The sequence below is a fragment of the Barbus barbus genome (genome assembly GCF_936440315.1).
Source record: "Barbus barbus genome assembly, chromosome: 48".
Taxonomy (NCBI): Eukaryota; Metazoa; Chordata; class Actinopteri; order Cypriniformes; family Cyprinidae; genus Barbus; species Barbus barbus.
In genome coordinates, this window is record NC_136726.1 from 4,136,723 (window position 1) to 4,153,421 (window position 16,699).

A 16,699-nucleotide genomic window follows, 5' to 3' on the forward strand; every position below is an offset into this window, starting at 1 on the left:
TTAAATTAAAGACTTGAAATTGTATTAAATAAAGATTTATTTATTTTTACACTACAATCTGTATGTCTCTTTAACTTTGCTATCAAATTAATTTTGATACAGTTATAACAATGGTGTGTTGGGCTGATAACCACCACAGGCTGAACATATTAGAAAGCATTTAGGCCTAGTTTGAATGTAGGCGTACTTTCCTCATTATTTATTAAAGTAATGTTTTGCTTGTCTGTCTTGGTTTAGGAGGTTAAACGATCCGTCCATAGTCACTCCATTCTCTCGGGATGACCGAGGCTATACTCCTCTACATGTTGCTGCTATTTGTGGTGAGCATTGACTTAATTTAGTTTAGTTTTTTGTGTTTGTTTTGCCTTGGAGTTTTGTTTGGTTTATTTTGGGTTTTGTATTGTCTTTTATGCTTTGTTACAAATATATATATTTTTATTATTATAAAATTATTTATTATAAATATATATATATATATATATATATATATATATATATATATATATATATATATATATATATATATATATATATATATATATATATATATATATATATATATATATATATATTTTTTTTTTTTTTTTTTATTGTCTACTTCATTATTTGGTTTATGTTTTGTTCTTGTTTTACTTTGTTTTTGTTCAGTTTGTTTACTTTTTTCCAGTTTTGGTTTGGTTTGTTTTATTAGGTTGTTGTTGTTGTTTTGTTTGTTTGTTTTTGTTTTCACATGTCTGTTATTTTATAACGGGTTAGATTTTGTTGTATTTTTTTTTTTAGATGCTACCAAATGAATTTGTAGCTTTAACAGAGTTGACGATTAAATGTTGTGGCTTGTTTTCCTGTGTTGTGTTTGTGATCAGGTCAGTCCCTGCTGATTGATTTGCTGGTGTCGAAGGGAGCTGTGGTGAACGCCACCGATTATCACGCTCTCACACCGCTGCACCTCTCCTGCCAGAAGGGCTTCCAGGGAGTCACGGTCAGAACTCAACCTCACTCATGCTAATAATGATGTTGTAGACTTGTAGCTTTGATGAACAGGGTTACAAAACTGCAGCTAGTTTCTAATATCCAACATCACTTCAATCTGTGGTATTTCTTCTCAAATAATTAAAATGAATCTTATCACATTGTCCCTCATTTGTTGTTCAATTGATCTCCTGTTTGCTCTTGTAGCTGCTGCTCTTGCATTATAAGGCAAACACAGATGCTCAGGATAATAATGGAAACACCCCTCTACACCTGGCCTGTATGTACGGGCATGAAGATGTAAGTATTTTTTCTTTCTTTCTTTCCTTTGATTTTAAGTATAAAACGCATAAATACTCATAAACAGACAAAGCAATAGGGACCAAGGGACAAAGGACCAAGTTCTTACTGACTCAGTCTAGATCTTCTTTAAAATGTTAGTTCACCGAAAAATTTAAATTAGCCCATGCTTTACTCACCCTCAAGGCATCCTAGGTGTGTATGACTTTCTTCTTTCAGACGAATACAATCAGAGTTTTGTTAAAAATTGTCATGGCTCTTCCTAGCTTTATAATGGCATTGGGCGGGTGTTTCTGTTCAACAGTCCAAAAGAAGTCAAATAAAGTGCATCCATCCCTATTAATATGTGCCTCACTTGGCTGCAGGGGGTGAATAAAGGCCTCCTGTAGAGAATCGATGCGTTTTTGTAAGAAAAAGATCCATATTTAAAACATAAACACTTTTCTCTCATTTCCACTATCTGTTGTACGCAGAAGCCGTTCCGGCAGATGACGTAGGATGTTGGCGCCGTGCACACGCCTATGAGATATGCTAGTCTCACGAGTTTGTTTACAGGACGAAAGGAAGCAAGGTTTCCTTAGTTTAGCAAAGGACCAGTCTCCTCTTGGCTTATATCGAAATCCTCCGACATTTTTCTTTACAAATCCTCATTTTGTACATCTAATTCATGACCGACGTTTTGTTTTGCTGTCTCTCTGCTGCGCTTCCACGTTCCGTGATTCGCTACAGGAGGCCTTTATTAACCCCCTGGAGCCGTGTGAGGCACGTTTTATTACGGATGGATGTGCTTTATTTGCTTCTTTTAGACAGTTGAACAGAAACACCCGCCCACTGCCATTATAAAGCTTGGAAGAGCCATGACAATTTTTAACAAAACTTGATTGTATTCGTCTGAAAGAAGAAAGTCATACACACCTAGGATGCCTTGAGGTTGAGTAAAGCATGGGCTAATTTAAATTTTTCGGTGAACTAACCCTTTAAAAATAAAGTTCATTCACTTTTTCCTAATGTTGGGATCAGGAGGAAGGCAATGCAAAGACTGTTTTTCCACAACTTGGCACCACACAGCGTTTTGTTGTCTTCAGAGCCTTCATCATTTGGATTCTATGTTTGCCTCTCGTTATTTACACTACGTGTGCGAATCGGTGGACAGGGCTGAACAGGCAGTGAAGAATAATCTGTGGGTGGGGCTAAGCAGGCGGTGATGTAGAATTGGTGGGCGGGGCTAAACAGGCGGTGATGTGGAATCGGTGGGCGGTGCTTAACTGGCAGCAATGTTGGCTGGGTTCCAGTCCATTTTTTTTAAGCACTTCATTCGCAAACTTTCCTCCGTCTCGTTTAATCGTATGTACATCAGTGATTGTTGCATGAGTGCCCACTACTGGCGGAACCCTTGCAATGGGCTGAATTGGAACGTCCTAAGCCCTTGATCACTTAAGAATTAGCTATGGAGTGGGTTTATTGTTTACATTTTTCATTTTTTGCTAGGGCTGTTATAAGTGTTAAAAGATCTATAATTCTATAAAAAATTATATATTAAAGAGTTGTTTGGGGTGGGAATAAATTAAACTCTATCTGCTATGATGTCATAATCGTGTTGCATTGTGGTCTACGGAGCAGCCTGTGTGCATATGAAGCTGACTTGCTCCCTCGGTCAAAATCGAGGGGTCGAGGGTCTGTCCATATAAACTTCCCTTGTCCACTTCACAAAGTGGAATGCACTTCAAAATGGCAACAGGGATTCCTCCGAGGGGAAGTGCTTAGGGAAGTTCGCGAGTGTGTGTCAAAACGTGGAGTGGAATGCAACCGTTTAATCGGTGGGTGTGGCAAAACGGGCAGTGATGTAGAATCAGGCGTTGATAATCGTCTGCGGAGGCGGTGCTTATCCACAGTATTACATCATAGAGTAGAACATTGCACGAGCTGTCGTTTTGGCAGACTGGCTTCAATATAAGCTGTTTTTAGACTAACAAGAAAGTTTTTAATTCTGAAACTTACAGGCTGATTTTATAGTAGAATGACCCCTTATATGTCAACAGATCAAAGGAATTTTGGTTTCTAAGTTCATGACCACTTTAATAGAAGAAAATACATTTGTGAACATTTAGCTTACAAGTGGGATATTTTGCTTCTTAAAAACTGTGTTTCTGGGATGGACTGTAGAGATGTGTGTAATGTCGAAATTTCGTTCTTGATGTGAATGTGTGTCTCAGTGTGTGAAGGCGCTGCTGTACTTCGACCTGCACTCCTGTCGACTGAACGTTCAGAACGATAAGGGAGACACGCCGCTGCACATCGCCGCTCGCTGGGGTTACGAGGGCATCATGGAGGTGCTCCTGGAGAATGGAGCATCAACCCTCATCCTCAACAAAGCCAAGGAGACTCCATTACACTGTGCCCTCAACTCCAAGGTTAGAGTTACGTGCCTTTAACGGCATCTCACACCTACAATCGTGGAGCAAACTTGTTAATTTGACTGTCAGCGGGAAATAATTTTGTGTATTATCTGTGTTGTAGATTCTGTCATTGTTGGAGCGCAGACACAATGACTCCAGTAAAAGGGAAAGTGGATTTGAGGTGAGTTTAAAATGTCTTGTTCAAATATCTTGTCAGTCAGATTCATTTCTGTAGATCAGTAGTTCCCAAACTTTTTTTGTCTGCCAAACCCCTTAGATGTAATACATCTATGTCTCAACCGTTGAATCCATTCTGACAAGTTGCAAAATGTCTTGAGCAACAGAGAAAGACAAATAACTGTACTTGACTGTACTGGATTTTGTGCTGACCTGGAGAATCTTTACAGAGAAAGTATTTTAGCAGCAGACCTTTTGATAGACCGTAGTCTTCATTTCTTTTTTCAGTCTCCGAGTCGCTCTCCTCAGCCGTCTGACTGCAGCAGCAGGCGTTCATCTATGTCCAGCATGTCTTCACTTAGCGTCGAGGCCTCACCGCCGGAGACCGAACGCAGCAGACACAAAGAGGTACAGCAACACCATCTGGAGGACAGATCATAGCGTTACACTTCTCCTGTTACAAGATGAGGTCAAATAAGCCCTTATTGAGCGAAATTAAGCACCAAAATACAATACTAATATTTGTCTTAAATTTGTCAAGCATTCAAACTCTCAAGCTTTGCTCAGAGGGAAATTCAGCACCAAAAATGATTGAAAATGGAATTTAAAATTGCCATTTTATCTTCATATAATCACTTAATTAATGTGCTTGCAGAAAATTGTTGTGATTTTTACTCGCAGACACCCAGCTATGTTATGTTTTCTCTTTCCTGTGTTTGGTGAACAGGTGGAGAAGTTGTTGAGAGCTGTGGCTGATGGAGATGTGCAGATGGTGAGCTCATTTCAGGTCACATACACCTTGTTAAAGAGGATTCTGTCTTGCTTTAATCTTGCTATAATAATAATAATAATAGCAACAACACAAAATAACAGTATATTGTGTATGTAAAATAACTAAAAATATAATAAAATACCTAACTACATAATACTATTATTGTTAGAAATTGCAACAATATAAAATAGAAATAAATGCATTTATACATTTAAAATTTTAATTAAAACAATAAGTAAACAATAAATAAACAATTATCTCCTGGCCAGAGGAGAACTGGCCCCCCCGACTGAGCCTGGTTTCTCCCAAGGTTTTTCTCTCCATTCTGTCACAGAGGGAGTTTTGGTTCCTTGCCGCTGTCGCCTCTGGCTTGCTCAGTTGGGGACACTTAATTTCTAGTGATTATCATCAATTTGATTTTGCAGATACTATTTAAACTAATCTGATCTAGACAATGACATCTCTGAACTCAATAATGAAATGCCTTTAACTGAAAATTGAGTGTTTAATCTTATTATTATACATTACTGACACTCTATCCTTCAATTTGATACTGTTTAGTGCTTTGACACAATTTGTATTGTTAAAAGAGCTATATAAATAAAGGTAACTTGACTTGACTGTGTGTGTGTGTGTCTTTTAGGTACATTATATTTTGGATTGGCTGGATGAGGAGCCGGAGGAAGAGGAAAATTCAGTGCATGTTAAGACAGAGTTGTGCCATCCTCTGTGTCAGTGCCCCAGCTGTGAACCTGCACAGAAGGTATGAACACACTCATTTAACACTTTTATACATTTCATGCAAATTAATAATTATGAATAAATAATAAATCAAAACAATAGCCTTCAGGTATTTTTATTATTATTATTATTATTACATTATAAAAAATGACATCATATTACAATACTTATGACATGTGAATTTCCCTTTGGGATTAATAAAGTTAATCAATCAATTATTACATGAATAAAATGTTGAACAAACAAATCCTAGCTGTTTTTTTTTTTACACACTAAATTAAGTTCCCAACAAAATTTATGTAATAGAAGAATGTCTTGGATTAGCGCCCAGTAGGGCTGTTAAATAAAAATTTGAATTTGAAATATTTGTCGAATTTAAAATAAAAATCCACTTTCAAATGCAAAAAACGTTGCATTTGAATTTTAGGTGTGTGTCAGGCAGCCTTATCAATGGCTCACAAGATGCGATAACGATGTAAGTGTCGTTGCATTTTAATGCTTTTGTTACCCTATCCAGTTGAACCCACTCGATGCAGCGCTGCTGCGTTGTTCATTCAAAATATTGCGGAAAAAGAGAACATCAATGAGGAGAAGATCTTGTTTACGGCCAAACTGAAACCAAGCCGTTCACACAGAACGCATATTTTCTAGAAGGACATCTACAGCGTTGCACTCTTGTCTCGCACAAGAGAGCCACATGTTTATAAAGCCATGTAAAATTAAAGTTCAACTTTTAAAAAATCATGTCTCAAAACATCTTTTTTTTTCTTCCCCCCATCCCACTGCGTCACGTTTTTAAATGAAAAAGTACTCTGTGATTGGTTTTCAGTCCTTTGTATTAAACTATGCATGCGTACATGATGCTGTTTTGTTTCTATTTGTATAAACAACTTAAGTAATTATATTTGATTTATAAACATTATTTAAAAATTATGCACTTTTTTTCAAAAATAGTAGTTATTTTATTGCTTTGAATATATGTGCAATAGTAATATTTTGCTCGATGCGCCCTCTTGTGGCCTAAAGAGAGAAGTCAAAAGCCCCCCCCAACTTAAATTACTCCTTATAAATTTGAATATAATTTGAATATCGATAATTTTTAAGTACAAAATTCAAATTTAGTTTTTCTACCATTTTGACAGCCCTAGCGCCCAGGCAGTCAGTTTCTGATATAATCTACAAAAGTAGGTTAATAATCCAAGAATTTAGAAGCATTTTGTGGTAACAGTGAGTCTGTGTGTTCAGAAAGCAGCCCATCTGCAGCCGGATGGTGTGGGTGTGAACAGCAGTGCTGACGGCTTCACTCCGCTCCATGTGGCGGCGCTGCATGGACACACAGCACTAGTGTCTCTCTTCACCCGCCATGGTGCCAACATCAACGCCCGCAACAATCAGAGTGCCACCCCGCTTCACCTGGCCTGCCAGAACAGCCAAATACAGGTGCACAAATCCTGACCAATCACAGACCACCTCTCATAACAACATTACTGCTTTGAAACCAGTGTTTAAGCACTAGCTTTTTAATATCTAATAACTCATTGTGCATATTCATTTATATGTGCACTCCAGTTAAAAAGTTTGGGGTCGACAAGACTAAGACTATCTATCTATCTATCTATCTATCTATCTATCTATCTATCTATCTATCTATCTATCTATCTATCTATCTATCTATCTATCTATCTATCTATCTATCTATCTATCTCTCTCTCTCTCTCTCTCTCTCTCTCTCTCTCTCTCTCTCTCTCTCTCTCTCTCTCTCTCTCTCTGAGTGCATGCTGGGAGTGAGTGGGCAGAGTTGGTGTGCGTGAGTTGGAGTGTTTTCCACAGTGTGAGTGAGTTTTCTATCTTTTGTGGCTTTGTTGTTAAGTAAATAAGGAAAAGGTTGTGGGTACGTGTGAGGAGCGTCATCGGTCAGTGTGTACTGATCGCTATGGCGGCGTCTCAGCGCGCAAGTTTGGAAAGTTTAACGCGCCGGCATGACGTTAAAATCATGCCGGCGGAGCGTTGTTCAGTTGAGCGCCATTGTGATGTTTTTGAGCAATATTGATAAAGTAAACAGAGTCGTAGAGACCGGGATTACTGTGAATGATTCTTTTACTCCAGTTATGCCTTTAGTACAACCTGCAAAAAGAGTAGTATTGTCAAATGTCCCGCCGTTTATTAAGGATGAGGTGATCGAAAGAGAATTAAATTTTGATTAAATTTAAATAAAAAACAAAGAGCTAAATTTAGCCATGAAGTTTAGGATTGAGGATTTTGATTGTTATTTTTGCTACCTCAGAGTCCATGAAATGTTTCGGTTGTGGACAGGAGGGCCACGTGATACGTGTGTGCCCTGAAAAGAGTATAGATCAGAATCTTGATGCAGGTGAAGCGCTTAGCAATATAGATCAAGCACAAACAAGTGATAAAGTATCTTGTGTTGATAAAGATGGACCTGGAAATAATATAAATGAGAGTGTGGCCACAAATGAAGGGATGCATGAAGGTGATGCTTCTGAGGCTAGTGAGCAGGCCATATTCGGAGATGCTTTGGATGTTGACATGTCAGAAGATCAAAGTTTATTTAAAACACCGACACTGAAAAGGAAAACTAAGGACAAAGGAAAAGATAGAAGGGTTAGCAAAAAAGCTACTGGAATAGTTGCTGGTGATGCAAAGGAGTTAGACTCAGAGTTAAGTAATGTTGAGGAGTCTGGTGTGGATAGTGATTGTGAGTCGTCAGACTCGGTGAGCTCAGCTTCACAGAAACGATCTGTCCGCAGCGCTTACACATTGGACAAAATTTTAAAAATTCGTGAGTTATTCATAAATTCAAGCAGGGCTTTAATGAAAGAGGCTGGAGCCATCACTGAACAAGAAGTCTTTAGGCTGAAGAAAATTGTCCAAAAGTTAAAACTAAATTTGCTGAACGATGAATTCGAATCAGTCTAGCTTTTTTCTCTTTTTTTGAAGTGTTTGTTTTTAGAATGCTCAATTTACTTTTTTATGAGTAGGATCAGGTTGGGCACACTTAATTTAAATGGTGCACGAGACAGCAAGAAAAGAGCGATGCTTTACGATTTGACTAAACAAAAGAAAATTGATGTAATGCTGGTCCAGGAAAACTCATAGTGATGTTTTCAATGAGAATGACTGGTTAATGGAATGGGATGGGTTAGTTGTTTTAAGCCACAAAAACCACTGCAGTGGTGGCTTAGCTGTACTTTAAAAAAAAAAAACTTTATACCTGTATCTCATGATGTAGAGCATGTTGTTGAGGGACATCTAATGAAAATAACAGCAAAGTTTGAAAATATGATTTTAGTTTTTATAAATGTGTTTATAAAACCCTGTTCTTGGTTCTGAAAGAGTTGCTTTTTTGGATAAATTAAGCAATATTCTGTCAAATTGTAAAGAAGAGTAATTCATGTTTATTGGAGGGGATTTTAATTGTACAGCAAAAGATACAATGGATAGGAACCATAAAGAGCCCCATCTAGCTTCTCAACATGCAATAAGAAAGCTCATAGTAGAACATGATTTGTGTGATATATGGAGGACTTTATATAAAGATCAAAGGCAGTACACATGGGCTCAAACAAGAGAGAACTCTATTCCCATGGCTAGATTGGATAGGTTTTACGGTTTTAAATACCATTCTAATGTTATCAAGAAATGTGAGATTTTGCCTTGTGGTTTTTCTGATCACAGCCTGGTAATTTGTAGTGTGTTTATTGCTAACATAAAGTCTAAGAGTGCTTACTGGCACTTTAATACTTCATTGCTACAAGATCGTTTTTTTTAAGGATGTTTTTCTTTTTTTTTTTGGAAGCAGTTTAGTTCTAGGAAAAAAGATTTTATTTCCTTACAGCAATGATGGGGTCATGGGGAAAAAAGAGATACAGCAATTGTGCCGTCAGTACACTCTTAACGTATCCAAGGACATCTCCCAGTCAATGAGAACCCTAGAGATTGAGATAGTGGAACTGCAGAATTTGGTAGAGTCCACAGGAAACAGGGGACTTATTGAGCTCCTCAAAATTAAAAGAAGGGATCTGGATAACCTGTTAGGCATCAGAGCATAGGGAGCTTTGATCTGCTCACGCTTTCAGAGTGTAGTAGAGATGGATGGCCCAACTAAATTCTTTTTTGGTTTGGAAAAAAAGAATGGCCAAAGCAGACTTACTACACATTCTTTATACTCATTGGATGGCACAGAAATTGTGGAGCTTAAAGAAATTAGAAAAAGAGCTGTATTTTTTTTATTCTGAGCTTTATAGAAGTGAAAATACAGAGGCGGATGAGCTGGCCAGCTCTTTTTATGTGGGTTTGCCCAAAGTATCAGATGAGACCAACTCCTGGCTCGAGAAGCCGTTTTCAGTATCGGAGCTGCATGTTGCTCTGCGGAGCATGGATTGCGGTAAGGCTCCTGGAATCGATGGTCTACCAATTGAGTTTTATAAAACATTTTGGACAGTGCTGGGTGGAGATCTGCTGTCTGTGTTCAACGATAGTCTGGCCGGAGGGCTGTTACCTTTGAGCTGCAGGAGAGCAGTTATTACCCTGTTACCCAAAAAAGGTGACTTAAAAGAAATAAAGAACTGGCGCCCTGTCTCACTCTTGTGCTCAGATTTTAAGCTCTTTTCTAAGGCTTTGGCCACTAGATTGAGGGAGGTGATTGGGCAGGTTACTGTGTGCCAAACAGGTCCATTTTTGATCATTTTTATCTAATTCGGGATATCCTGGAGGGCTATTGGATATAGATACTGGTCTCATTTCTTTGGACCAGGAAAAGGCATTTGACCGGGTTGAGCACAGCTATTTCTGGCATACGCTGGAGGAGTTTGGTCTCAGCTCTGGTTTATTGCCATGATTAGTGTTTTGTACCAGGATGTTGAGAGTGTATTGAAAATAAATGGTCTGAGTGCTACTTTTAAAATCTCTAGAGGTATTAGACAAGGTTGTGCTCTTTCTGGAATGTTGTATGCTCTTGCCATTGAACCTTTATTGGTTAAAATCAGAGAAAGTATTGAAGGGTGGACCATACCATGCTCTGGAGCAAATTTTAAACTATCTGCATATGCAGATGATATTATTGTTCTGGTTAAAGGGCAAAACGATGTTGATATTCTTAAAGAAATTCTTAATAATTTTGGTATAATTTCCTCTGCCAAGGTTAATTGGTCAAAAAGTGAAGCTATAGCAAGTGGTAAATGGTCTCATGGTTTCCCTGAATTACCAGGTGCTTTGTCCTGGAAAAGGGATTGGCTCAAATGATAAATTGCATCCAAAATAAAAGTTTTTGTTTACATAATGTGTGTGAACTGTGTATATTTATTATGTATATATAAATAGACATACATGCATGTACATATTTCAGAAAAATTTAGTTTATATATTAAATATATTTATATTTAATATAAATTATATGAATATAAATATATACACATGTAAATGCATGTAAATATTTTCAAAATATATACTGTATGTGTGTGCATATATGTGTGTGTGTGTGTGTGTGTGTGTATATATATATATACACACACATATATACATACATAATATACACAGTACACGCATATATTATGTAAACAAACTTTTATTTTGGGATGTGATTAATCGCATATACAAACCGAACGATTCGTTGGACTAATCCTATTACGTTTGGAAAATTAAAGCTTAAAGTGTGTGAAACAACGCAGCCCAAACGACGTAACGCTGCGAGGATAAGATTAGGCTATATTTACTCCTCAATTAAAATGTTTTTTTTAAAAAGGTAAATAAGGCTATAGGCTACGGCTACCTCCAATGAATTATAGTCCTATAATTAAAATATTAACACTGCAGTCATCAATAAAAATTAATGAACTAAAAATATTTTATTTCAAGCACTGACTTTCAAAAACAACCTGTTTAACACGAAATACGGTGCTTATTTTTTCAGTATGTACGGGCCACAAGAGAAATATAAAGGAAATACATGAAAACAGCAATAGGCTATACCGTTATCAGCAGCATATGTTGAAGTAGATTCGTCTCTCGTCGTCTCTGAGAGAATATGCAGCGTCAGATGTCAAAAACTCCGTCATTCCGTTTTTACTTTCACTTTCTTCTTATAGTCAATTGACTGTGATTAAGACATTCACCGGCATAAATCTTGCGCATAGTTTGCACGTGTGCAAATCCTGGTGCAAACGCGTGCTTGTATGATATCCACTTGCTTGCCTTCATGATTTAAACCGGAAATATATCAAATATTGCGACTTAACCAATTACCCCGACCCCCCGTATCGAAAACGCACCGAACCGTGACAGCACTGTTGTACCGAACCGTGAATTATGTGAACCGTTACACCCCTAATATATATATATATATATATATATATATATATATATATATATATATATATATATATATATATATATATATATATATATATATATATATATATATATCATGAGCTGTAAGCTCTAATCAACAAAATTAAAACAAAAAAAAAACATTTTAAATGTTTTATTTTTACATGTAATGAATTTAGAAGTTTCACTTTTTTAAATAAGTTACAAAACTTTCACGATATTCTAATTTTTTGAGATGCACATGTATTTAAAAACTTTAATGTCAAGCGGGATTAATCGTGGTTGAACGGTTTCTCTTTTTAATACCAGTAGTGTGTGTGTTACAGGTGGTGTCTGCTCTGCTGGAGTGTAATGCCAAACTGAATAAGAAAGATCAGTATGGAAACACACCGCTGATCCTTGCTTGTCTGAAGGGAAATCTGGAGATAGCCACCATTTTGCTTGAGGTAGTATATTACATTATATAGATTTTTCAGTAACACTTTATTGTAGGGTCTCTTAACTAGTTGCTTATTAGCATGCATATTACTAGAATATTAGCCATTTATTAGTAGTAATTAAGCAAATATTAATGCCTTATTCTACATGACCTTATTCTACATCCCTAATCCTACCCAATACCTAAATTTAACAACTACCTTACTAACTATTAATAAGCAGCAAATTAGGAATTTGAGGGAAAAGTCCTGGTTAATAGTGAATAAGTGTTCCCTATTCGAAAGTGTTGCCATTTTTTCATATCTATATCTATTGTACAGAAATATATTTTGTATTTATTTGTTATTGACATCTATATTGCAATATGGACACTTTCTGGACACCCTTGTTGTGGATCAGAGCGGTGCGCTGGTGAATCTGGCTAATAATCACGGTAACACTGGAATGCATGAGGCGGTGAGAGGCGGACACCTCCAGCTGGTGGAGCTGCTGCTGCACAGAGGGGCTTTAGTGCACATGCGCAACAAGAGACAGCGGACCGCCCTCGACTGCGCACACGAGACCGCCGGGAAGGTGTGTGTGCTCAGCTACAGCTGCAAACACACATACGTAGAGTTTAAAACATGTAAAATGTTGTTGTCTTTTTCTTCAACCCTTGTTTCGGACGCTTCTTTTTCATTCTTTTTTTTCTGTAACAGTGTAGTCATTAAGATCAAAAAACGAGCAACCGAAAGCAAACCATTTTTTGACTGTGAAACTCAACTAGATAACGAAATCTCAATCTTTAGTAAACTTTGAGTTAAATTTCAAAAGTTTTCATGTATTTCATATTGTACTTGTTTTTTGTTTTTTTAGTTTTTTAACCTGACTCTTAAGTGTTTTTCAAAGTGTTGATTTTTGGCAAATTGCATAGAAATCACTGCAGGGTCAGTTTGACCCCAACACTAAAGTCATGACAAATTATGTACAGCCTTTCCAAAACACATCAATGTGTTGAAACTTTGCAGTGACATTCATTACCCTAAATGAAACACATTCACAAAACTTTGGGGTTAAATTGACCCCAAAACATCAATAGGGTTAAAAGATGTGCTATATTTTGAAAGAAAAAATAAACGATTTGTTTGTATTTCGATGCTTCCTCAGAACACAGAGATTCAGAGACTCCTGCAGAAAGCCTGTGCTGACGCTCCGGACATTCATCCGGTCAAACCACCCTCCAGAGGAACAGAGGGCATTGTGGGTAAGAATCAGATATTTGTACTTTTATTTAATCTCAACACTCTAATAGGCTGTGATGAACATAGTATTATATGGTATGCATTGCATTATGAATTTACGTTGTGTAATTAAACTGAACTCTGTTATTTCTCCAACAACATAATCAATAGTTCAAAGAGCTAAACGGCATGAGAGTCCAGACCACACAAAACAAAGGTACATTTACTGTCAATTAATGGCTTGTTTATTAACATAACATTGAGAAATATACATGTATCTTCTCTGCAGTTCAATAGTTTGGGTCGGAAAGATTTAGATTTTTTTTTCTTCTTCTTTTGTAGCCTCTATGACCAGTCTCTTCTGGTCATTAAGGCTACATTTATTTGATCAAAAACACAGTAAAAACTGTAATATTGTGAAATATTAATGCAATTTAATTTAACTGTTTTCTATTTGAATATATATAAAAATGTAATTTATTTATGTGATTAATCTGAAGTTTCAGCATCATTACTCCAGTCTTCGGTGTCACATGATCCTTCAGAAATCATTGTAATTTGATGCTCGATGTTAAAAAATAAGTTGTGCTGCATTAAGAAAGTTCAAACAACAACATTTATTTGAAATGGAAATCTTTTGTAATATCATAAATGACTGTATTGCAATTCTATGCATAATTCTTTAATAAAAGTAACGTTTTTTTTATTGTGATCATTCACTCTCTGACTAAATTAAATTTTCCTCAATATCATTTCAAGCTGTTTATGTGAAGCTTTTGCTCTTAACAGGAGTCAGAAGAGGACCAACAGAGCAGCAACTACCATAGGAGTATTAGACCAGGTACCATTCTTCAGATATCTGTCTTATTTATTTATCCGTTTGAACTGAACTTAACTTTTAACTCAACCTAACTTAACTTAACTAATTTCCAAGCCACAATAATCATTTCCAACCATAGTTACCGTTTGTATAATAAAATGTAAAAATGATTTGGTCTTTAAATATTAAGGTTTTGATGGTATTTTAGTTTCGTCTCGTTTAGTTTAATGAAAAGTCTGCTGTACTACAGTACTAAAGCTCCTGCTAACCTGACTGATTGTCGTGTTGATCTCAGACGGTGGAGGCTCAGAGTGACAGACGCAGACTGGCGAGAGGAGAGACGGTGGACAGCAGCGGGCCGCAGTCGCCTGGCGCCCACAGCAGGAGCCTGACCCGCTGCCACACCATCAGCCAGGACCTGACCCAGCGCTCGCTGCAGGAGCCCAACAGGGAGGAGGAAGACGCACAGTCCAGAGGAAGTGATGTGGAGACCGCTGTCACCGAAATGGATGATGATGGTGGTCTTCAAGCTACCGCTTTAATAGACTAAATATAAATCCATCATTACTAAATCAGTTCCACCACCTCATGCTGGCCTTTATTGTATTTGAGTGTTAAAGTATCTAAACTTTATTGACCTGAATATGAAAGAACGGTCATTATTTTTCCAGGTTAACATTTTCTCATGCTTGTGATTTATAAGATGGGAAGAAAAAACAGTTTTATAGGTTTTTAAGCGTCTGTATGTGGAAATCAGAAAGAGGAAGTCGATTTTATTATTCCACTTAAAACTGATGCTCTTAAATCACAAAATAGAAAAAGTTAGCATGTGTCAACACTAGTGGGTGAAGGGACAAAAACCGCAGTGACACAAGTGAATATTTGAGGTGGGTGATATTGAGACTTTGGAAACTTTCTTCATTTGTGGCATGTAGGTTAAAGGGAGGCATTTACAGTAGCTACAGAAAGGTCACATTATTAAAAGGGATAATTAAGGATAAAATTATGTAGCTAGATTTGAGTTTTCTTCACATTTTTCCTTACAAAACTTATTACATTTACTAGACATCTCTGTGTGTAGGCAACTAGTCATGGGAACTTTTTTTCACAGGATTATATGCTCTAATAGTTAGTTGGTGTTGCTGTTGTTTTTTCGTTTTCTTAATGTATTTCAATCTTTCCTATTTTGATTTATTTCATTAGTAGAATACATTTTATTTTATGGGATGAATCTCCTCTCTAAACTCAAAACAATGAATTGCACCAATAAATTTTTTTCTTTTTTTTTTTTGAGGGGGGGGGGGGGGGGGGTGTCTTTGCATATGGTGAAAAGGTTGTGTTTGTGAAAATGTGTAGAATTAGGAATAAATATGTGTGTAGGGGTCAGCAGGGGGCAGTATTACGGACCACGACTCTGTTTAAATCATGCACTTTATTCTCTTGCTAGTTTTCTGTGTGTTTGGTTTTAGGAGCTGAGCTCATGAAACCTGATTGATTGCATTTTGAATGGCGGGTGTAAATGCATTTTCTGCTGCATTGTGTGTTAGCAGGATAGAGTTAATGCTGGGCAGGGAGTCATTAAATATCTTCACACAAATTGACCATGAAATAAAACCGAGCTGGTTTGTGATGTGATTTGTCTTTGAATGTAACGGTTCTTTGCGGCAATCTGAAAAACTAGAGACCAATTATTTTTGTATGATTCCATAACAGTTTTTGTGTAACATTGCAGTGAATGTGCCTTATTTAATTTGTGCCAAAATATTGTAATAAAACCACATAACAATAAATAAATGTATTAAAGCTTATTGGTGACATCGTGACACAAACTGTATCGAAAAAAAAATGTAAAATGTATATTAGTCTATCCATCTCTCTCTCTCTCTCTCTCTCTCTCTCTCTCTATATATATATATATATATATATATATATACATATGTGTATGTATATATATATATATATATATATATATATATATATATATTAGTGCTGTCAATTAAAAAAAAAAAACGAATTAATCGCACATTTTACGCGATTAATCCCACCTAACATTAAAATTTTTAAATACTTTATTGGAATAATTTCACATTTAATCTTCAAATTAATGTACAAACAACATAAAGACAGTATATTTTCAATATTTTTTTAATGACATCTTTATTTGTATGACTGAAGATCAGTGTCACTGATACCCATTAATACTGATTTCCCTTTAAAAATGTTTCCCCCTAATATTTAATCATTGACTATAGCCATTCAACTTTACATTATAATTAAGAGCTACCAATTTTAACATTTATTAGACTTTAAAAATAACTTCTACTTTAAGTGAACAATCTTCACATAAACCCATTATAATAAATGTCATATTTATCTACCTGTGCCCCTCAGCAGAAATATACAGAAATTGAATAAAGATGAATCCTTTAAACTATAAAAGTTATTGATTTCCTCTTTTTTCATTTGTTCTTGTTGAACAGTCATCACAGCAGCTGGTTGTTAGGTTGTTTTGGCTGCTATT

At 36.4% G+C, this 16,699-nt stretch overlaps 1 protein-coding gene across 4 annotated transcripts in view; it reads left to right on the top strand.

Annotated features, from left to right (window-relative positions):
• Positions 1-15,984, top strand: part of LOC306866503 (ankyrin repeat domain-containing protein 27-like) — a 74,354-nt gene extending 58,370 nt beyond the window's left edge. For 2 of the 4 annotated variants that reach the window (XM_079411748.1, XM_079411747.1), the window contains exons 15-29: positions 238-320; positions 864-979; positions 1,177-1,269; positions 3,483-3,680; positions 3,787-3,846; positions 4,131-4,250; positions 4,570-4,614; positions 5,258-5,377; positions 6,601-6,795; positions 12,027-12,146; positions 12,538-12,711; positions 13,285-13,381; positions 13,530-13,575; positions 14,148-14,199; positions 14,474-15,984. In XM_079411748.1, the coding sequence (XP_079267874.1) occupies positions 238-320; positions 864-979; positions 1,177-1,269; positions 3,483-3,680; positions 3,787-3,846; positions 4,131-4,250; positions 4,570-4,614; positions 5,258-5,377; positions 6,601-6,795; positions 12,027-12,146; positions 12,538-12,711; positions 13,285-13,381; positions 13,530-13,575; positions 14,148-14,199; positions 14,474-14,728 (1,774 nt within the window). In that variant the 3' untranslated portion in view covers positions 14,729-15,984. The remainder of the gene's footprint in view (positions 1-237; positions 321-863; positions 980-1,176; positions 1,270-3,482; positions 3,681-3,786; positions 3,847-4,130; positions 4,251-4,569; positions 4,615-5,257; positions 5,378-6,600; positions 6,796-12,026; positions 12,147-12,537; positions 12,712-13,284; positions 13,382-13,529; positions 13,576-14,147; positions 14,200-14,473) is intronic. The other 2 variants (XM_079411745.1, XM_079411746.1) reach the window with 1 other exon arrangement.
• The last annotated feature ends 715 nt before the right edge of the window (positions 15,985-16,699 follow it).